This window comes from Porites lutea, chromosome 5, assembly GCF_958299795.1.
Source record: "Porites lutea chromosome 5, jaPorLute2.1, whole genome shotgun sequence".
NCBI classification, from domain to species: domain Eukaryota; kingdom Metazoa; phylum Cnidaria; class Anthozoa; order Scleractinia; family Poritidae; genus Porites; species Porites lutea.
Window position 1 is genome coordinate 1,711,322 of NC_133205.1, and position 23,679 is coordinate 1,735,000.

A 23,679-nucleotide genomic window follows, 5' to 3' on the forward strand; every position below is an offset into this window, starting at 1 on the left:
AAGTCTACTGCAGGTAATATTTTGCACTACACCAGCATGTGAGAATGCATGGACAACTACATCGCCTTTATTCCACCTCTTTAAATTTTTTAAATGATGGCGATTCCTCTGGAAATGAATTCTATAGGACTAGTTTTTTAGTTAAGAAAAGAAAAGAAAAGAAAAGAAAATTGTGGTCTGCTGTTCACTTCCCCTACAAAACATGAGACATTTCAAGCCGTAGTCGGGTAACAACGGCCACGGACAAAGAAGCGTGATGCACATGCAAATTTAGTTGTTGTTTTGCCAATTTAAGCCTATTGTTGTTCATGGTCTCTTTTGTCACCATTTTATTTGCTTAAGCTTCCCACTGTTTGAAGGCTCGCCAACCACCTCTGTTTTAAGAGCTGCCCAACGTTTAGAAATACTCTCAATTACAGAAAGACGTTCTATACTGTTCTCAGGGATATACTTGAGTGGCCCCAAAACTCCTATAAAACCTGTAGCAGGTCATGCTAAAAATCCCATATTACCCTTCTGTCTTGGCTTAAACTTTTTGCTCAGTTTCTTCAGACAACGTTTTTTGAAATAGCTGTATATAAACTGGTTTCTTTCATATCATCTCAGGCAGATTTAACGTTCACGTCGACAATTGAACTTTATGCGCCAACGGCTAGCCTGAATTTCAGACATGTCTTCGAGTCGCTTACTTCCTCAAAGACTTCGTCTCTAGGTATGTGAAAAGGGTAAGGGTGCCTTTTCTGTCACAAATGGAATATAAAAGGGCAAGGGGTTGGACCCTGGGGCGATGCCTCCCCGAACGAAATTTGTTGAGTAGCCCCTCCCCCCCACCCCCGGCGCCGTGCTTCGTGCATTTTGTGCCAAATCAGAAGCCGGCTTTGACCGAGTAATTTGGAAACTGGATCTGGTGAGTCTCGCGGACCCTGGTGCTCTTCCGACCGTGCTTGAAAACGTTTTTCGCGTCGTTTCCACAACCCGACTGACTGCCTCTAGGTCAGAAGAGGAATCCACTAATCGGGCTTCAAACTCCCTCCAGGCTAAAAACTAGTCTGAATTTCAGACGATTACTTCGAGTCGTTTTTTCTCTCAGCTACGTCTGAATCGACCGGCCATTAATGCCATCCAGTGACGTCACTAACCGAAAACCGGGTAGTGATTTTGATTGGCTGCTTGTCCAAACATTAGCATAATTATGTATAATTACGGATCGAAACGCACCAACTACATTACCCGTCTTCATAGCCAATAACATCACAGCTTAACTGACAGACGGCCAATACTCTTCCTATTCAGGACTACGTTCACCCAGACGATCAAACTCAACCTACTTTTGATGTAATATATCAAACATGAGATGCAGTGTTTCATGTAATATATCAAACATGAGATGCAGTGTTTCATCACCAGTTCTCAAACTCATTAATAATTCATTAAGAAAATACAAAGGAAATTAATGTTTAATGAGTGTTTGGAAATCGGATGAAACACTGCTTAGTATTTGCATCCTTAATTTCTCCTTCAAAAATGATTTTGTTTGAGAAGAAATATCAAACATTCGACACACTGTTTCATCACCAGATGAAACACCTCGAAGTTCGTCAAAAATACTCCGCTGCGCGTCGTATTTTCAACTCTCTTCTCGGTGTTTCATCTGGTGATGAAACACTGCATCTCATGTTTGATATATTGCATGAAACACCGAGAAGAGAATTGAAAATACGACGCGCAGCGGAGTGTGATCGAGTTTGATTATTGAATTACAACAGATTCGTTCAGAGTACCGCATGCAGTTGACAGTTTAAACGTTAAACATAAATGGCAATCAAAAAGAGTAAAGCAATTCGTTTGTTTGCCATTTTAAAATCGTATTTTACTTTTTGCATGAATTAAAGCAAAGGAGTAGCGACGTCACTGGACGGCATTAACGGCCGGTCGATTCAGACGTTACTGAGGAAGTAAAAAGACTCGAAGTAATCGTCTGAGGTTCAGGCTAGCTAAAACCCTGAGTGATAAAATTATGTTGATTCAATCTTGTAAACATTTCTAATTAGCATTTCCCAATTCCAAGAATTATATTAAGGGGAATGGGGACAAGTTTTCTGTGCAATGATTCCTGGGATCGTTTGGATAGACAAGCGTTTCTTGTGATTGGTTTATGGTTGCCTTGGATACCATCGACCAATCATAGCTATGCACACCCAAACGTTTCCAGAATCCACTGCACATAAAGCTTTTACATGTACCCATTCTCTCCAGAGTTTCTTAAGTGCTAGGTAATTATATCCCTTGATTTTTTAATTAATTTAACCGTCAGGAAATTATCCTTTTTTCAGGCTGCCGCAGGAGCTTCCACTTCATGGGTTTTCCAAGTATCCCAGCGTTTTTTAGTTACGTTAAGTCAATGCTCGATCATTCCTCATTTGCTAACTGCTAATATTCAAGTTTGATGAATTTTAGCTTTGGTCTTGACAAAAGGTATTGGGCCTCAGTAGCCTACAAAAAATGCCTTCAACAAAAGTACAAATGTACATGCAGTGTTTTCTTGCACTTGTGATAATAGTGATAATCATCATCTGTGCTTTATCGATAAACACATTTCAGCCACGATGGCTACTACATCTTAAAATAAAGTTGAAAAATATGGATGCATCTGCATCCATCTCGAAATTAGACTCTGGGAACGGCGCAGTGCCCTCTTCATCACCATTAAACACTACACGCGTAGTACGTAGGAAATGGTCCGTGCTTTTGGTCTACACTGGTTTTTTCGGCCAGCAAGGGTGGTTTAGGATCACTGAAGATTGCAAATCACCGCAGCTAAACGGAAGCTGTTCAAAAGATTTGTTTAATGTAACTTACGATAAAGGCCGGTTTCCTGAAAGCGATTATGTCTTGTTTCACGGTAGAGACATGCCGAGTACAAGTCACATGAGAATTATTTGGAAGAAAAAGCCTTCTTCGCAGTTTTGGATATATTTTCTCATGGAAAGTCCAAGAGCTACTCCTGATACAAAGCCCTTAAATGGCATGTTTGACATAACCATGACCTACAGAGTTGATTCCGATGTCTGGCAACCGTACGGTTCGTACGTAGAGATTCCTTTAAAAGACCAGAAAAACGTTCTACAGGAAGATTTTTCGGTTGGAAAAACCAAGCTTGTTTCCTGGATGGTTAGCAATTGCAACCCTCAGCTAAGAAAACTTTTTGTTCATGAACTACAGAAATATATTGCAGTTGATGTATTTGGATCGTGTTCAAGAGAATTTGGCCAACCAAAGTCTTGTCCGAAAGAATCATGTAAGGACATTATTAAAAAGTACAAGTTCTACCTCAGTTTTGAAAATGCACTGTGTAAAGACTACATTACTGAGAAGTACTGGTCACATTTGGGTGAGTAAAACGTCGCTTTTTCTTTTCAACTTAAAAAACTTAATCATGCAACTTTTAGGGACTCTTTCAAAACTTGCTATTCAAACAGGGGAGGGGCTGGTCGGGGGAGTCTATAAGGAACTCGGGAATCTTAAGCTACGTGCAAATGGATGCATCAACTCCTACCAAACAATGTTGAGAATTGTTGCGTCCGTGTTGGTAGTGGCTTGCAAACGGATGCAACAACTCCCAACAATGTTAGCCCATCACGGGTGTTGGTCCGTCACGCGAAGTTATTGCTTTCCTGTCTCCAACAGGGGCGTAGCCAGGATTTTTCAAAGGGGGGGTCACAGAGGCTACTCACCAGATTGTCATGTCGACCTCCAAGCCCATATTAACTAAAGACAAGAGCCGTTGACGAAAATACTTCACAAAAAAACAAACTTTAAAAAGTGGGCTTTTCAACAATGGCTTTTACGGCCAAGATATTGTTATGGCGTTTTCGCTACCTGAATATTGTAGGTTGTTTGCTCTAACGAAGGCCTACCAAGGGGGGTCACGGGCACCCCAGGACCCCCCCCCCCCCCCCCCGTAGCTACGCCCCTGTCCAAGGAGACCATGTGTAATGCGCGTGTGTGGCCCCAACAAGGTTGGGAGAGCTGTGCAATATTATTGCGCTACGCTTCGGCGATCACGGAACTAAAGAAATATTGGGAGTTGCGCAACAACTCCCAACAACACGCAACAACATGTAACAGGGTATGCAAACGGACGCAACTTGTAACAACCAACAATGTTGCGTCCGTTTGAAAGGGGCTTTACTGCTTGTTTAATGGTCTTCAATACTTTCGGTTAAATGGGTCAAAGAGTTAAGCTCAGCTAAACAATTAATCATTTTTGTCAGGTCTAACATGGTGTTGATACGCCTTTTTACGGACTGACTTTGTCTTACTGCAACACAGGTGACGAGAATATTGTACCAGTTGTGATGGGAGGAGCAGACTACAGCAAACTTGCTATTCCAGGTTCTTACATCAATGTTCTGGATTTCAGCACTGTGAAAGATCTTGCAGAATACCTTCATTATCTCGACAAGAACATTACGGCTTACAACGAGTACTTTAAATGGAGGAAAAGATACCGTATGGGCGGGGATTGGTCTGTTCTCTGCCAATTCTGCAAAAAAGGAAGTTCGTTAACTGGGCTCCAATTAAAACACAACCAAGATCTTTCTGACTTTTGGGTTAGACAAGGGAAATGTGATGAAAAGGAGCAACTTGTGCTCAAGATGTGGACTGCGCACAGTAGTGACAAACTTGCGGTGTATTTATTCATTTCAATGACTCTTATTTTAATAGCAATTTTAGTAATAGCGTTAATAATTTATTATACACAGATCTACAAGGTAACGTGATTCTCAATTTCACATGCCTGCGTCTCCTAGGATTTTCGAACCCCCGAAAGACGGTATAATCGCCCATTTTTAACGGATTTTCACCCTAAAAAGGTAACCTAGAATTTTCGGGAGCCTTTTTCTGGCTGAAATTTTCGAAAAGGTAAGTTTTGATCCCTACAATTTTCGGATCACTACACTTTCAGCTAGGAAATCCGAACAGATGAAAAATTTTTAGGGAATAAAAATATGCCTATATCTACTGTTTAAATACTAAAATACGTTTAACAATGCTATTTTTTAGTGGTTTTGAACTATATTCTCGTTGGGTGCCCCTGAAAAAGTGATGCTTGTAATGAATCTGAGAAGCATTTTAAAAGCTTAAATTAAACTTAGATGTTGTAGTCACGATCGTGTTTTGAGCTAATTTTATGAATGAACAAACTCAAAACAATAAACAGAGAAGCCGCTTCTTGAAAAATTGTTATTCAAAGTCCAAAAAGTTAATCCTTTAAAGCAATTCGGAAAACACTATCTGGATCGTGGATCCGTTCACGCAAGTGACATTGGCTAAGCACATGGCAAAATTCAACACAAAATCCATCTCAAATCAGGGCACATTTTGTAATTTTTCTTTAGCGCCGAAGAGAAAAATTCATAAAACGTCTATGAAACATTTAAAAATACATAAATTCCCTTTCAAAAACGTAATTGTCTTGGCCATAGAGTGCAAAATGTACCTGAAAATTCAGCAAAATCTTCGCTGACTTGGTTGCATTTCAAAACCGGTCAGTGTAAAACACAGACTGCGTACTGCAGACCAGGCCCAGGTTGTTCAAACGTTGGATAGCGCTATCCACCGGATAAATCACTATCCAGCGGATAAGTATTACGGAAATCAATTATGCTATCCGCTGGATAGTGATTTATCCGCTGGATAGCGCTATCCGACGTTTGAACAACAGGGGCCAGGGGTAAAATGCAGACTGTGTGTAAAATGCAGACCGCAGACTAACAGTAAAACGCAGGTTGGGGTAAAATGGAAACCGAGCATAATTATAAACTGTAGTCGCGGAAGGGTTTAAGGGCAAAACAATCCCGCAAATACATGTAATCGAACACTTACTTGACATCTCCTTTAACAAATCAATTTCTTCCTCGCTCTGGAACGTCACCGACGACGCGAAGACATACTAGTCCTCGCAATCTTTAACCTAGCTTTTTTCCGTCCGAGAGACCTCACGCTTCAACTTTCGATACACGTGACCGTGAATTGGTATAACACAACGATGTTTACGCTTAAATAAAAGCTGCTGACCCAAAATACTGTACAGAAAGAATTCAAAAGAATAGGGAGCAAATCATTCCAACAACAAAGGAAGATGTTCGGCAGGAAATTTGGATGACCTTCTATGAAAGGATTGAAAATCAAGGTACGCAGACTTTAGCTGTTTGGATGTTCATTGAACTTTTGGCGAGAATGTGTAATGTACTTCGACTAGGAAGCGAGGTGTGTAACTGATTACCAGCTAGCTATTTGGAGAAGAAGTAGTACAGTCTTCATTCTGCATTTTGCACCCAGCCTGCGTTTTACTCTCAGTCTGCAGTCTGTATTTTACACTCTCTCTGCATTTTACCCCTGGTCCGCAGTCTGCAGTCCGCAGTCTACATTTTACACTGACCGATTTCAAAACAGACCATGGGCTCCGCCGTGAAGAAAACAAGGTTGAATTCCTCGAAGGACGATTTCTTGATGAAAAGCTTCCCTTTCTCCACAAAAAGAAAGCTGAGCATTCTTTTGAACTTTCTCTTTCCATTTTTTGTCTTTTAACGGTTCGAAAAGGTGTATTTTTAACCTTGAAATGCAGAACTCTTGTCTTAAAACATCTGCATGGTGAGTATGGTGATCGCTCAGCAGCCATTTTGTTGAAAATGGATATCCGTCACTAAGATTTCCAAATATGGTCAAAATGAATCACCAAAATTCAAACTAACAAACTATCGATTCTTCTGAGTTTCTGAGTTTCATGAGGTATTACAGCACCTAAACACCTTTATTTAAACAAAGTTTTGGTTCCAAAGGGTTCTTCGTTTTGCGATAGGGGGCGTTTGAATTTGTAGGCTTTTGCGTGACGCGGCATTTAGCTGGCGGTCGGGAAGGCTCTTATGTGGGTTAAAAACATTACCAATTTTGGGAGACTTTGCTATCTAAACATTCCTTGTCTCAGAATAAATATCACTTTAATCCTTTATGAGTTTTTCCACTGTTTTTCAAGCGATGATTTCACGCATTAGTAGGAAAACTCAAAAACAGATGTTTCTGTTGGTTTCCGGCGGCCATATTTGTGCCCCTCAAAGGGACAAAAAACATGGCGTCTCCATACAAAGCTTTATAAATTTGGGTAAAACGTTTTTCCGAATATCTCGCATATGAAAAACCGCACAGACCTGATTCTTGGCGAGGCCTTTTGCATATTTATCTTCTTTTATTTCCTAGATTCTGGACTTTCTGTACTGAATGGTTTGCAATTTTATTTTCGATTGCGTGACAGTGAAAACCGAGAATACACGTTTCAACCCCTTATAGGTTTCTGTATATACACACGAAGTGATCTCAACAAAATCAGAGAGGAAACCATCAAAAACTACGATTTGATTGACAGATCAGGTCAGCTAGACACGCGACAGTTTAAAAATAGATCTTTGTAGAATTTTCAAACGTGGCAATTCACAAGCTTGTCACTTCGCAAACAACAGCGTAACGACTTAAATGGAACCTCTAAAAGTTTGAATTGTTTCCTTACCCGAGAAGAAAAGAAGAGCTTTGTTGTTTTCTGTTGACTCGCCAAGTTTATAGCCGAAAAGGTTTGTTGTGTCGTTCTTCGCATGAAGTGCTGACAAAAATGGCGATTCGGTTCCTCGAGGTAAGACGTCGTCTTCATGTAGCATTCTTTCTCGTGTTTGCATGAAATGTAGAATTTCTGCAAACATTTGCTTTCAAAGTTGTTTGTGATAAATAAACTTCGTTTTTGGGGCAGATTTTTCATGTCAGGAAACGCTGAGTTCACCAAACGGCCTCTTCTAGGCGAATAAACGGGAGTTGTAAACAATCCATCGACCACAAAACTCAACAACAGTAAATGGGAAACGCCGTTTTGAATCCTTCGCAGTCTTTTCTTGTCAGAAAAAAAGTCAACCCTAGGATTTTGTCGACTTTTAAAAGAATAGTCCGAGATAGCGAACAAATCAGATTGCTTAAATCACCAGGATCACTGAGTGTGTATATACTAACACTTTTTTATAAACAGGATAAACATTATACCTTGCGAAGTGATTTTTCTATTACAAGATATGGCACAGTTAAATACGGCAAGCATAGGAGGTGGTGAATAGCCAACGAGGCGCGTAGCGCCGAGTTGGCTATAACTAATATCTCATATCCAACAAGCGCGAATGGAATAATTGTTTTATTAATTTTTTTAAAACTGCAAAGGTCTGGTTATTACAACTGAATTTTAGTAAATTTCATTTTAAGATTACAAAACGACCGGATGTTAATTTAACCTCCGGTAACCGAGATTGAGTGAACTCGTGAATCAGAATGCAAGAAATGCATTATCCGAGGTTGAAAATTTAATAAATATATATATACATACGATAACTACACGTACAGCAGCTGCACGCACCATGACGATTGCGTACAGTTCCCACAAACACTCTTAGGCTAGTCTTACTGCGTATGTCTTGGCTAATTTTGCCCTTAGGCTAGGGGCCTAAAAATTTGATACTATCCAACGCACACTCATGGAATAATATTTAGATATTTAAAGTGTATACAGATCTTTATTTGGATTTTGTTCTCTTTGTCTATCTTGACAACTGCCGTACAGAAAGTTCGTAAAAAAAAAGAGCCTCGCGGCATGTGACTCCAAATTATTTTGCTCCGTGATTGGGTAATTGCTTCGCGGATCAAAACATTTCCAAAAGTCTGGACAAGTGCTCTAGCGTGCTAAGCGATGCATACTGAATGCAAATAGCTTTTCCTTTTATTATAAGCATTTGAATAACGTGTTCTTGATGATCATCTCATTATCCTTTCGATTAGCGAACTCCCTATTAATTGAAACAGTGACTTGAATTTTCTTTGCAACCAAGTGATCATATTATATAGACTGGTCAGTGCTACGGACACATTTTTCTCAAGTCAGGTAGGAAAATTACTTTCACTGTACCGTTCAGTTGAACTCTAAGAAACAACTAACTACCTTAGCTTGCCCAAGGAATGTGGTTAGCATGAAACTAAACTCCTTTCTAAGTAAAATAAACCGCTAATGGTTGTACTAGGACTGAAAGCAGGCATAATTTGCTCCTGATCTTTACTAAATGAGTTGGTGGATTTTTGCTCTTAGAGATCGTTTCCACTGTCACGCAACAAAAAGATAAATTGGAAACCGTCCAGTGTAAGAAGCCAAGAAGATTAAATGTTATAAAAGACTAACATATAAATTGGTGGATCGTTTTGGTCCACCAATATGGCCGGCGACAATCAACAAAAACATCTGGAGTTCACTTTTTCTTTAAAAGCTCTTTCTTTTCACTCGAGAACTAGCATACGTGCGCATAAACATATCCTCTAATACTTAAAATGGTTATACTGCTGAAAATCAAGAGGAGAGGCTTTTTTTCAACGAGACAGCATTCCTTTTTTGATGTCACGCAGTGTGAAAACTCGGAAGTTCAAATTGCTGTATTTTCGAAATGAAACATGCTACGGGAATGGAAACTTGTACAAAGATTTACTTTTTGTTTATCTTCAACCTAGTGTGAATACGAATTCGTAAAACCTCGCTATTTTGACTTTACAATTTGATGACGTAACTGTGAAAACCATCTATAAGTATATATTTGCTAAATGCTACTGGGGTAACTGCCAGGAAAGAATTAGTCACAAGCTTAAACTAAAACGACCATAACCACTCTAATCTGGCGCTTGGCTATATCAAAATCTTACCGTGGTGTCTTTACCCAAACAAAATCACGATGAACTGAAATTAGATAAGTGGTTTAGAGATGAACTGAGAAAATATACTTACAAATTAAAAACAGGCCTAAAACTAAGTTATTAGTACGCTTATTTCATGTGCCAAAGTTGTTGTTTTGAAGTTGGGTTCCATCAGAATCTATTTTAAACCCCTAAAATTATGAAAAAAAATATCGCGAAGATCTGAATTGGCACATTCCCCAAAAGATAAACGAATTCGCCTGGTTGGCACTTGCCGGAAGGTACCGCTAGTTTCTTGTGTAGTTTGTGTTTGTAACTTGCCGGCGAATAATTTAGGGGCTGTCGACATATTCAGGGGGTAAGGCAGTGGACGTTAGTGCGGGGCATTTTTGGACAAAAGCAAACTGATGCATTTTCATAAATTATACGTCATGTGTGGAACGGCGCTCGTGGCAAAATCAAAGAGAAAGCAGGATTTTGGGTCTTTGTATATTAAGTTCCCCGCACGTTTATTATCTTTTGCAGATGTTCTGAACAGGGTAAGTTGTGTGCTCCAAACAAAAAAACAAAAAGCACGTGCTTTCAGAGCAACGAAAGAGTAACGCATACGTGAGGTAGAAAATGGAATGCCGCTGGCCAGTAGGTTTAGTAAATTGTTTCACCCGATTCACTCAAAGGGTACTGGGTATCACCCGTAAAAATGATACCCAAATTACCGGGTATCACCCGCCATAGTACGTACTATAGTACGACTGAGAAAGTGCTGTACCGGATGGTGCAGGATGATGGATAAATCGTGTTGTAATTGCACGTTTATCGGTCTTATTATAAAATCTGTTGCAGCACGCTGTCACTGAGGTTATATTTTAACGTGCAAAGCAGTATTTAATGGGCCGGTAAGTTGTGAAAGCCTTTATTTTGTTCATTATTTTTGCATTCGTTGTTTACCTATCTTTTCTAGTGTTGTTGACACTTTAACAGACCAGTTCGTTTGGTTGCAGGCGGACACTGCGGTAAGCAGGAGAAGAACAGCTTAGTGCGAGCATTTCGGATGATGCCAGTGAACAGGATCGCGACGATTTATGACGTAGACTGAATCTTTGGCAGGTATGTTATGCAGCTTACCATTTCGCATTCGAACCTCGCTTTCAGCGATAATTAAACCAGAAAACCTCTAGATGTAAACTTAAGCTTAGCACTGATCTTCGCTATAAAAAGACTGTCAAGGGTAGACGATGTGTGTGCCAAGTTACGACAACCTGCTCGAACGACAACTTTTCTAAAGAAGGGTCGTTTTCAAAGAACAACAGGTGTCACCTCTGTGACTCCGAAGCTGGTTTTCTTCGTCGTTGCTTGGACTGCAGTGCAACAGCAAAGGTTTGCGAATCTTGTGCAGTTTCACGACAAACTAGATATTTTTCATCGTCTGGAAATCCTTAAGGTACTTAAGACTAAGTTGGTCCCTGATCTAGGTACGTAAGTTGGTATAAGTTGCAATACTGAGTACGAGTTGATTGAAAATGTAAATTTCTACAGGTTCAACCCGGACTTCAAATCAAATTGTTGTAAATCCAGTCAATCCCCCTTATGCTTTTAAACTTCATGCTAATTATTTTATTTTTGAAATAATGTACGTGGTAGGTTACCTACCACGTGGTACTAAGAGAAAGCATTTGCATTCTCAGCTGCTCTAACTGCCATGATCTCATTGAAGTTGCTTAAACTTGGCTAGAAGTAGAAACTGCTCTCAGATCCCTTGGTCAACTACGTTATTTGTCAGTCATTACAATTTATCATTTTGCTTTTTTTTCAAATTATTATCTTATTAAATTTTATATATAGAAGTTGCAGCAGACGGTCTAACATGATTTTATAAATATATACCTGCCTTAGTATCACGTGCATCCCCAGCTGCCTCCAAACAAGCCTTGGTTTCTGTATTAGCTTGTGTGCACCACCATCACAAAGATTTTCCTTACTTCCCGTTATTCTGTGGTTTTACAGATCCCATTTGAAACCAATGTATGCATTTGAAGCTGCCCCCATTGTTGGTTTGTCATTTTCAGGAGATTTCCTTTCGAAATGGTTGAAAAACAAGTTTATTTAAACTAGTTTGCATGAAATATAGGGCTAAAAAATGCATCTTTGATCCTTGTTTCATGCTTTATGTGCCAGATTTGTTATTGTGAAAAGTGCACTTAGTATGCATTCCAGCTATTTCTACAGGCACTCCACACAAATCATTATGGAAACAAATAATTCAACAAATAGAATGTAACAGAATTCAAAATCCCAACTGGCACTGGAGGCAACCATTAAAACTATTAACAATCAAGGCTGCGACTAAGAACAAATCAGGCAAGTGACCACAGCAGGACTTGAAACAAGGACTGCTAGATTGCAACTTGTCTGATGTGGTTTCTTACTCAGCCAGTCACTTCCTCCTGAGTATGGCATTCCATAATTTTTGTTTACGAGGAGGAGAATTATATATTCAGTTGAACCTCCACGAATCACTCCACAATGGCCACGTCTCTATAACGGCCATTTTTTGGCGGACAGTCCATACATTCACTCTTGTTTCAACCTCTCTACAATGGCCACTTTCTTCTGTCCCCAAGGTGGCCTCTGTAGAGGGTTTCAACTGTATTACTCTTTCATCTTACCAAGAACCCTGCAAAGTGCTTGACAGACATCAGTGCTCATTTAACATCCTGCTCTCCCTCGCCTCTTTTGTATTTATTGTTATTCCTATGATTTAAAATGTGGTGCTATAAAGCCAGTCGTCAATGATTTCTTTAAGTTCAATGTAGTTGATTTACACATCTGCTTAATGTGCATTGATTACTGTGTTTTATATATTTTTGTACTCTTACAGCACATAACTTAAATATTACTCTTTTGCCTTTGTCAGTTCTTTAGTATTTCAAGTGGTTGTTAATGAACATGTTTGCAGCTGTGAACCCGCCAAGTTTTTTGAATTTACCAAGCTTAATCTTAGGGGTTCCAGACCAACCATGCCAGAGTTGGCATTCAAATGTTTTGAATTATTTTGCATTTGAATATCTATAGCTTTTAATTTTTGATACCAAGTTCTAAAATCTTTTAGCTGTGTTTATCGTTTCCACCATGGCCCTTGTCCACCGACCAGGCAGTGTTATTGGGAGATATCAGCCTGACTTACGTTAAGAAGTCAGAAACATTCACTATAAAATTATTAATCCATACACACAGGGAGTGGTGATATGTTTTAAAATTCAAAATAATATCCTTAACATTTCCAACCTGTGTTATATGAAGATCCCAACAAAGCAGGTATTTAGAGGAGAGAAATGCTCACAATTTACAGGATGAATTTAAGTTCCTGAATTGCAAAGTGAAACTTTGGGGAAGCAAAAACATAATACATGATGGTGTGAAAACAAAGCTATTAACAATACTACTACTTGTGTAACACAGACAAATGTGCAAGTAATATTCTCTAAAAGCAATGATCAAATAAATCTCTTTTCCCAATTTCATTTTACATGCAGGTGTCTGCTACAAAGGACAAGGGATTAGAGGAAGTGAAAGAATGCACTGTCACAGAGAAGAAACCATTGAAAGAGAAGGAGAGATGTTACTCTCTGGAAGCCAGCTCACAGCTTAAATCCTTAGTGGCCTTTTACTAAACCCAAGTTTTGCTATCAGTTAGCCTTCCACTGACGCTGTCTTTCTTTTGGCTCATCACACAATCCTCTTCAAAGAACATGGCCTAGGAATGTCTGCATGGGAGGCTAGCTATCTGTGGGCTGGCTTTAATACTTTCATGTAATTTATATGTCTGCTATAGTCACTGTTTATGTGATTGAAATAAGTATGCAAAGAAGCTGCATTTGTGTCACCCTTATCAAAGGCACCCAAAGTTCATAAAACTAGTGCCCGAGTCTTATATATTGTCAAAAGAATAATATTACATTGCATTATATGGCAGAAAGATGAGTAAATGAGTTTTCAATTAAAATTGTGTTCCTTGCTTCTAGAAGCATGTCTTCTTTCTTTTGAGGATTAGGGATACAAATTTTGTAAGAAGTGTTTCATAAGATTGAAAAGCAAAGCAAAACAAACAAGGGATGCAGACTTTTTACGGCCCATTTTTTTCTGTGCCCATCCTTTGATGAACTGAATTGAATGCAAGTTTCAGATGTTAACCATCAACTTTGTTTCAAGTTATTGGTAGAGGACAAGTTAATTATAATGAGTAAAAAAGGTTATTTTCTATATTTTGTAGTTCTGGGCCCAGTTGTTGGAAGGCCGATTAACGCTTAACCCGGGGTTAAATTTAACCCGGGTTTCTTATTCTGGCGTTCAAAAGCATTTTCTGGGGTAATTTTCTCTGTTATTTTTAGAGCTTCCAATCATCAACTTGTAGACAAAAAGAATTAAAACTGAAATGCTTTTTAAGCTTTCAAATCTGACTTCAAATCTCGCACTAACCCTGAGTTATCTTAACCCAGCTTTGAACAACTCGGCCCTGTGTGATTCACCGTTTTATACACAAACTGTTAGATTGATGCCGTATTTCAAATTGTAGAAAATGTTGTTGAGTTGTGGGTGTAATTTTAAACCAAATATTGTTATGAAAGGCAAATGCATACACTTAACTTGAAGACAAATTATATTCCATTAATGTGTTTTTTTTACATTTTGTAAAATTACACTACATAAAAAGGCTGCCGAAACTGGCAAAGACGGCACACTTTTGTATTTAATCTTACATTTTGAGTGTGGTATGTCCATTCCCACGTTCCTTTGGGGTCAAGTGAATTACCCGAAAGCAGACCTTTGGCTGCCATAACCGTAAGACGTACAGTGGCAGATGCAGTGAGAGGGTCGGGGCGGGGTCCGGACCCACCCCTATCAGGCCTGCGGTTGTTTTTTATTGCTTGTTTGACCCTGAAAGTTTTGTATCTATAGGATCGCATATCACGACTCAACTGGTTGATTTTTCATTGAAACGCGCGGTACCTTTTGGCACGAAATTCAGGCATATTTGAAAAATATGTAATTTTGGGAGGGTACTCTCAAATGATCTGTTCGTTTCAGGATTCCGAATCAAAGATTGGACTCCCTAATTAAAAAAAATTCTGGATCCGCCCCTGACGTAGAGCTTTACATCTACTGCATCGAGCTAAAAAAAACGTAACCTTGCTTCAGAAAATACGAGGAACGTAAAGGCTGGTTTTCACTAGCCGACGACGGAGTCGGAGTTGTAATCACAAGCGTAGAGCTTATGATGTAATGAAAACATCGTTCTGATTCCGCTTACGACTCCGCCGCTTACAATCCGCTTATGATCCAGTAAAAAACAGATTGTCAGAGTCGGAAGCAGAAGCGGATAAACTAAACCAATCACAAAGCGTGGGAACGTGCATCGTGATTGTTTTAGCCTTCCGCTTCTGCTTCCGACTCCGACAATCTGGTTTTCACTAAAACATAAGCGGAATGTAGGCGACGGGAGTCGTTAGCGGGCTCGGAAGAAAAAGGGAAACTGCGGATTTCATGGCGCTTGTGACTGCGCGTACGATTCTGTTTTTGATTTTCACCAGGTCACAAGCGCTCTTACAACTCCGACTCTGACTCCGAACTCCGTCGCTAGTGAAATCCAGCCTTTATTGAACACTTAAACGGACAACACGCGACGTTTTCCGCTTAGTAAAGGCTGGTTTTCACTAGCGACGGAGTCGGAATCGTAAGAGCGCTTATGACCAGTGAAAATCAAAAAGTGGGAGTCGTAAGCGGAGTCAAAAGCGCAACGGAATCGGAGTCAGAAGAATGAGAACGTTTCCATTTCTTCCGACTCCGCTTACGTTCCGCTTATGATCTAGTGAAAACCAGATTGTCGGAAGCAGAAGCGGAGGGATAAGCCAATCACAATGCACGGTCCCACGCTTTGAGATTGGTTTTGTTCTTCTGCTTCTGCTTGCGACTCCGACAATCTGGTTTTCACTAGATCATAAGCGGAACGTAAGCGACGGAGAAAGAAAGCGGAATCGGAACGCTGCTTTCACTAGATCATAAGCTTTACCCTTCTGATTACGTCTCCGACTTAGACTTCGTCGCTAGTGAAAACCAGCCTTTCATAGATGCCACGGTATCTCGTTCAGTCTCGTCTCGTTGAATATCCGGGTAAATATGCGGAATTTTCGTCGGCCTTCAATTTGGAGTGTGGGCCACTACGAAGTTTTATAGTCCTGGGGTGCTTACCATTTGACAGAAAATGTCGGAAATTCCGGATGGAAGGTAAATGGTGAGGTCACTTTTCGGAAATTCAAACCGAAAATTAAGGAGTACGTTTTGAGGTAGTCCCTTCATTCCGGTTGGTACGAACCAAACGGAATGTTGCTTACCATTAACCAATTTCTTGTTCCTTCTCGGTTCCAGACACACGCTACACAAATTTGCCCTTTTTTTGAATTCAAACCCTAACGGATGTGGCATTTCTACGGTAAACTGGTAAATCGCTTACCATTATGCTTTCGACACCCCAACCGGATTTTTCTGTCAAATGGTAAGCACCCCAGGACTTTAATAAATTGCTTCGAAATAAGTAGTGTATGTCACTCTGATCAATATTATTATAGTTTTCAGAAAATATGGTGCCAAAAACGCTTTTTTCATCCTAATTTCTTAGTATTCAATAAATGCGAAATATATTCCAGCACTTGAATGAATTGTTTTCGCCAGTGTTTGTTGCTGTGAAATTATTGTATTTTATGTGAGTGAAACATATTCCGTTACTTCGATGAAGTGAGGTAAAATCAGGGCCTTTCCTCTAGTTTCCATGAAATATAGGGCTAAATTTGCATCTTTCGGTCCTTGGATCCCATCTTCTAATAATCGCGAAATAGTTTGGTACTTTGATGAGCTGCTGTGAAATCAGATGTTTCCCCTATAATTTTTGGAATATTATGGCCAATACGCATTTCGAATTCTGGCCCTGAGAATGGCTGAGATCTTCCAGTTTTTTTTTTTAAAAAGCGATATTGTCCGGCAGTTCCATAATATTAAAATTCCTCTAGTCTAGTGGGGTTTATTTAACTCCTTACAGTGGAGGTTTTTTTTTTTTTGAGGGGAGGCGGGGGGGGCGGTGGGGGGGGGAGTTTTTTTTACTTCAAAAAGGAGTTTAAAGAACTCTTTTTCAGGAGTAAAAATCACCCAGATATTGACGAGTTGGAATAACCCCCAAAAAGGAGTTATCCTGTACCTAAAATTGTTACTCCACTTGAACAGAGCTGAGAGTTAAAGAAGCTCCAATAAGAGTAAAAACAACTCATGTAAGGAGTAAAATAACCCCATTTTCGGAATTATTTTAACTCCAGACTGGGAGTTAAAACCGGAAATCTTTTTTAGGAGTTAAAGTAACCCCATAAAAGGGGTTATCCTGTACCTAACAAATTACCTAAAATTTACTGTGTGAGTTGCTGTGAACTGAAGTGTATTTCCACCAGTTTGCATGAAATATGGGCCAAATAGACATTTTTGACTCCTAGATCCCATCTCTTTAACGAATGCGACGAACTGCCGTGAAAGCATTGTGTTTCAAAAAGGCAGTTTTGTTCCCTGCTTGGATCCCACTTTCTAATAATTTGGAAATGTTCAGTGGGCACTTCGATGAGTTAATGTATAAATCAGTGTGTGTTTTCAACTAAAACCCGCGCGACTATAAAGAACCTGAGTTTTAAGAACCTGTTAGGCTAAAATTTGAAAGAAGTTCTTATTAATTCGTTAAAGTCTATTTGCTCTTGGGCAAATACTGAAGATAAGTCAACATTGAGGAAATGTTGGGGAGACTTAGGTGCCAAGAGTGTAAAACTGTTAGAACTGAGTGTAATTAGACAAGTCAGCAATTCAGTTCTTCTTTTTAGTATAACATAACAACATAACATTACAACTTTATTTAAGTGTCGATGACTTTAGCTTATAAAAGCTAATTGGGGACACTGAAAAAATAGGAAAAAAAATTATAAAAAGAGTTGATACTTAATATCATAAGGTGAATTTATAATTCGCTAAAATCTAAAGTTTATAAAAGGTAAAAATTAAAAGATTACGGAGTTATCCCCACTAAAATATAAAGAAAAATGCTAATCTGGTACGCAAATTTCAAATGAAGAATCTGTTAAAGCTAACTCAGTGAGAAACTGCAGGATCTTACTTGTGGGTTTTATTGTATTTGTCATGGAATATTGGGGCAACTACGCATTGCTGGCCTTTAGACCCGTTTACTACGAGGAATAGTCCAGCATCTCGATGCGCTCAGTGAAATCAGTGTATTTTCACCAACTGCCATCAAATACAGCTGTCAAATAGTGGTGTTTCGTGCACGTTATGTGAAGTATTCCATATTTCTCTAGGAGCAGGGATAACAAGCTGAAGGGGATGTCAAAAATTTTTTTTATTTTTTCACTTGTGTGAAAGTTTAATGCTCAGTACTCAAGGTCAGTTGACTCATCTCTGCAGTTAATTAATACGCTCCCTGCATTTGCGACAATAAAATAAAGAGGGCCGACGGTGCAGCTTAACTAAGGGATCAACTCTTAACTGCGGCTACTGCGCCTTCAGAAAAACATATTTTGCTAAAAACATTTTTATTTTACGATTCAAATCACATTGATCTTAACATCCTGAAATATACTTCATTTTAGGCAAACAGTAATCAAGTCTCTCTCTTGAATTTGCCCACCCTTAAAATTACCAGTCCATCCCATCATGTATGTCATTGGCCCAGATGATTTCGGATGATTGCGCATTTAGAATTAAGACCAGATTTTCATTTTAAACGTTTCTATCATACGATTCCGATCTTTTTGGTCTTATTAATATTGAAATAAAGTTCCTTTCGTTATTTCTCGAATTTCCCCGCCCTAAAAATGACGTGACCCTGGATGAATTCTTGAATTCGCCATTTTCTCATAGACCGTAATGAACCTTGTTTAAGGCCCAAAATTTTGCACAACCATTGTTTCCAATCTCTCCTGGGTATTACAGTCGTCCCAAGATAAATTTAAGACAATGGTTATGCAACATTTTTAAGGGGTAAACAAGTCGCATTAAGGTCTATGAGAAAATGGCGCATTCAAGAATTCTTTACTTTGCGCCTTCATAAGATCAGTTTTTCTGTTTAAACGCTCCTATTATACGATTCCCAACAGTTTCATATTAATATCATAGAAATACACTTCATTTGCGGGGAACTGTAATAAAATTTCTTTCTCGAATTTGCCCGCCCTAAAAACGCCCGTGAATCGGCATCCTATAGGATGTCACACACGCTACACTTGCCATTCAAGAATTCTTTACTTTGCGCCTTCGGAAGACCAGTTTTTTGCTTAAAACGCTTCTATTACACGATTCGGGACAGTTTGATGTGAATATCATCGAAATACACTTCACTTGGGGGGAACTGTAATAAAATTTCTTTCTCGAATTTGCCCGCCTTAAAAACGCCCGTGAATCCGCATCCTATAGGATATTGTCACACACGCTACACTTGCCATTCAGAAATTCTTTACTTTGGGCTCTTGGAAGACCAGATTTTTACTTAAAACGCTTCTATTACACGATTCGGAACAGTTTGACGTGAATATCATCGGAATACACTTCATTTTGGGGGAACTGTAATAAAATGTCTTTCTCGAATTTGCCCTCCTTAAAAACGCCCGTGAATCGGCATCCTATAGGATGTCACACGCGCTGCACTAGCTATTCCAAAATTCTTTACTTTGCGCCTTCGGAAGACCAGATTTTTGCTTAAAACGCTTCTATTACACGATTCGGGACAGTTTGATGTGAATTTCATCGAAATACACTTCATTTGGGGGGAACTGTAATAAAATTTCTTTCTCGAAATTGCCCGCCTTAAAAGCGCCCGTGAATCGGCATCCTCACACGCGCTGCACTCGCCATTCCAAAATTCTTTACTTTGCGCCTTCGGAAGACCAGATTTTTGCTTAAAACGCTTCTATTACACGATTCGGGACAGTTTGATGCGAATATCATTGAAATACACTTCATTTGGGGGGAACTGTAATAAAATTTCTTTCTCGAAATTGCCCGCCTTAAAAACGCCCGTGAATCGGCATCCTATAGGATGTCACACGCGCTGCACTCGCCATTCCAAAATTCTTTACTTTGCGCCTTCGGATGACCAGACTTTTGTTTAAAACGCTTCTATTACACGATTCGGGACAGTTTGATGTGAATATCATCGAAATACACTTCATTTGGGGGGAACTGTAATAAAACTTCTCTCTCGAATTTGCCCGCCTTAAAAACGCCCGTGAATCCGCATCCTATAGGATGTCACATACGCTACACTTGCCATTCCGAAATTCTTTACTTTGGGCCCTTGGAAGACCAGATTTTTGCTTTAAAAGTTTCTATTACACGATCCGAAACAGTTTGATGTGAACATCATAGAAATACACTTCATTTGGGGGGAACTGTAATAAAATTTCTTTCTCGAAATTGCCCGCCTTAAAAACGCCCGTGAATCGGCATCCTATAGGATGTCACACGCGCTGCACTCGCCATTCCAAAATTCTTTACTTTGCGCCTTCGGAAGACCAGATTTTTGCTTAAAACGCTTCTATTACACGATTCGGGACAGTTTGATGTGAATTTCATCGAAATACACTTCATTTGGGGAGAACTGTAATAAAATTTCTTTCTCGAATTTGCCCGCCTTAAAAACGCCCGTGAATCGGCATCCTATAGGATGTCACATACGCTACACTTGCCATTCAGAAATTCTTTACTTTGGGCCCTTGGAAGACCAGATTTTTGCTTTAAAAGTTTCTATTACACGATCCGAAACAGTTTGATGTGAACATCATAGAAATACACTTAATTTGGGGGAACTGTAATAAAATTTCTTTCTCGAATTTGCCCTCCTTAAAAACGTCCGTGAATCGGCATCCTATAGGATGTCATACACGCTACACTTGCCATTCAGAAATTCTTTACTTTGGGCCCTTGGAAGACCAGATTTTTGCTTTAAAAGTTTCTATTACACGATCCGGAACAGTTTGATGTGAACATCATAGAAATACACTTAATTTGGGGGAGATGTAATAAAATTTCTTTCTCGAATTTGCCCTCCTTAAAAACGCCCGTGAATCGGCATCCTATAGCCTAGGACGTCACACACGCTGCACTCGCCATTCCAAAATTCTTTACTTTGGGCTTTTGGAAGACCAGATTTTTGCTTAAAACGTGTCTATTACACGATTCGGAACAGTTTGATGTGAATATCATAGAAATACACTTCATCTGGGGGAACTGTAATAAAATGTCTTTCTCGAATTTGCCCGTCTCAAAAACGCCCGTCGTATCACCATCCTATTAGACGTGAGCCAGACCGCACTCCCGAAACCCAGAATATTTTATTTTCCGCGTTGAGAACTACAATTGTTTACTAAAGACGTTTTATCTCAAATCACGGATGGATTTTAACCTAACACAATGAAATAAAACTTCACTTTGAGCAACTTAACTTCGCCCTATTCGTTACTCGTCTTCGGGTTATGCGGAATTAGCTGGAATTGTTTGAAAATTTGCGGTTTATATATCAAATAGACGTTAATATTTTAGTCTTTCCATTTTCCACTGTATCAAAGAGGCGGAATTATTTTTATTTTATCTAAAATATCACGATTACTTGCACAGATGGTTGTGTAGCCTGTGGACCGCCATATTGCCCGTACTATAGTACGTAATTCAGCGGGTGATGCCCGCGTAATTTGGTGCATTTTCAGCGGGTATCACCCATAGGGGTTGCGTGAATCGGGTGATTGTTTTTAAAATAACATGGCGGCCGACATGGCGGTCTTGTACCAGCGATTCTGGCTTTGACCTCTGAATACTGTAGTGTAGTAGGGAATCAAAAGCATTGACAGGAAAAAGCGGTTATGTAGATTTTCCAAGAAAACAGGTAGGACAAAGCATAATTCGATGTATGAAGTTTCTACCACGTTTTAAAACAGTAAATCGGTGAGAGTTTGGATAGAGTGCGAGCAAGCGAGCCATGCGAGTCATACAAGCGAACCATGCGAGCCATGCGAGCCAAGGCAGCGAGCCATGCGAGCCATCTGAAAACTTATCTACACGAACGATGAAACCGTATCGTTTTCAAATCCTTTCTCTTGATTACGGTTAAGGTTTTAACACCAGAATTTAAAGCATTAAATATATTTTTGTTCGTACGGAAACAATGACAACAAGAACATAATATTATATTTTTAACGGGAACCAGTCGGTGATTAAGCATGTAGTTCTCTAACATGTCGATTAGTCCTTGCACATCTTTCATCCCCAAATGCGCTGCCAAACACTGATAGAAGCAACGGTTTCTTTCCCCGCTTGGATCGATGTTTAGCGTGAAACCACGCTTCGTTGCTTCAACGAGACACTGCGTGCGTCGATTTACCATCTGCGAACTAAATAAAATTCATAAAACATTACAATGTAGCAATGATGAATAATTCATTGCACAAAACAGCTGACAACAGACTAAAGCAAAGGTAAATCAGGTAAATACTCACTTTTAGAAGCAGTTTATTGCTAGATTGATTCGACTGAACTGGATTGTCCAAAAGGATTGAAGATTTTTTGAAGATCCGGCCACAAGCACGCTAAACGGTTCGCAAGAACGAAACAGGAGAGAAAGACTATCAGAGAGGAGAGAGAAAGTCAAAATTTGTTGCTCTCCCTCGACCCAGACTGTACGCGTCCAAAATAACATGGCTTCCGCGTGAGCCAGCGCGGTTTGATATTTGCGATTGAAAGCACATTTCCAGCAGCAAAACCAATTACAAAACGAACTATTTCCAATAAGAATATTATCAAAAATTTATATTTTCTGATGGCTCGCATGCCTCGCATGGCTCGCACGCCTCGCATGGCTCGCTGGCTTGCAGATTATCCGGACCCAATCGGTGACATCTTCACGTAAAAAGTGCATGTCAGTATTCGTACTGGAATGCAGTGATTTTTGGGGCAGCAAAATTTCAAGTGGACGTTAAGTAGCGGGGGGGGTCTGACCTAAACGTCCAGTTGATGTTAAGCGGGGGAAAAGTGAATTTGTCCAGGGCCCCTTACGTATCGGTCAAATCGAAGCTTCAACATGCCCCCCCACCCCCCGGGCATACCCCGGGCATTTGACACCTTTGCCGTCCCGGAGAGGAGGGAATTTGATTATCAGAGTCTTCCGGGGGGTGGGGAATTTGATCCCCATGCTTTAGGGGTGGGGAATTTGAACTGCACCCTCGATTTCATTTAAAATCTTTGGTGTGGCGAGCTATCATGGGGGACGCGGTGTTGGAGGATTCTCGTGGAAAAGATTGTGCCTTTGTGGCCAATTGGTTACGAGGAAAGGGCTTAAACAAGCTTTGTACCGTATTTGAAGTATTTATTTAATACTGGATTCAGGATTTGAATTATTGTTGTCAGTTACAATGAAAATACAATACCTATACCGGCGATTGAATATAACAACATAAAATAAAATAAAATAAAATAGAAAGCTCATTTCAACTACTTTGACCTACTGCAAGTATGTTAATTAATAAGGTGAGTGATGATGCATGTCAGTGAAATGGTCGTGATGTAGTAATCTCAATAGGTGAGATCTTTTTTTATAGAACGCTTTGTATGTTGCATGACGAAGAAAAGCTGAGCATTCAGTGACCTTGTAGCAGCGATTTCCGCCGCTTTGCACGAGACTTTTGTTCGTAGTAAATACGCTAATAGTGTTTCTCAGGTTTTGTTATATTTATAAAGATTCTTTTCGACAACTGAAGGCATTTCCGCTGTCCTTCTGTCATTTTTGTGCCTGTGAAATGTCCCCGGGGTGGGGGCATTTGATCACCTGAA

At 39.7% G+C, this 23,679-nt stretch overlaps 1 protein-coding gene and 1 long non-coding RNA gene across 3 annotated transcripts; both read left to right on the forward strand.

Moving 5' to 3' along the window:
- The first annotated feature begins 2,352 nt into the window (after positions 1-2,352).
- LOC140938985 (3-galactosyl-N-acetylglucosaminide 4-alpha-L-fucosyltransferase FUT3-like) lies at positions 2,353-4,841 on the forward strand. Its single transcript, XM_073388541.1, has 2 exons — positions 2,353-3,391; positions 4,333-4,841. Exons 1-2 carry the CDS (start codon positions 2,503-2,505, stop codon positions 4,782-4,784), a joined length of 1,341 nt encoding a protein of 446 aa, XP_073244642.1. The 5' UTR covers positions 2,353-2,502; the 3' UTR covers positions 4,785-4,841.
- Positions 4,842-10,497: 5,656 nt separating this feature from the next.
- LOC140938998 (uncharacterized) lies at positions 10,498-14,340 on the forward strand. 2 transcript variants are annotated; one of them, XR_012165588.1, is made up of 3 exons: positions 10,498-10,661; positions 10,747-10,872; positions 13,299-14,340. It is a non-coding gene; the product is annotated as an uncharacterized lncRNA (long non-coding RNA). The 2 variants fall into 2 exon arrangements; XR_012165587.1 differs by having other exon boundaries at positions 10,767-10,872.
- Positions 14,341-23,679: the final 9,339 nt, after the last annotated feature.

Bases quoted from the DNA above. Each gene is read 5' to 3' on its own strand.
- LOC140938985 (XM_073388541.1), top strand. From the start codon at position 2,503: ATGCCTTCAACAAAAGTACAAATGTACATGCAGTGTTTTCTTGCACTT. The intron at 3,392-4,332 runs GTGAGTAAAACG...ACTGCAACACAG, and splicing joins GAAGTACTGGTCACATTTGG to GTGACGAGAATATTGTACCA.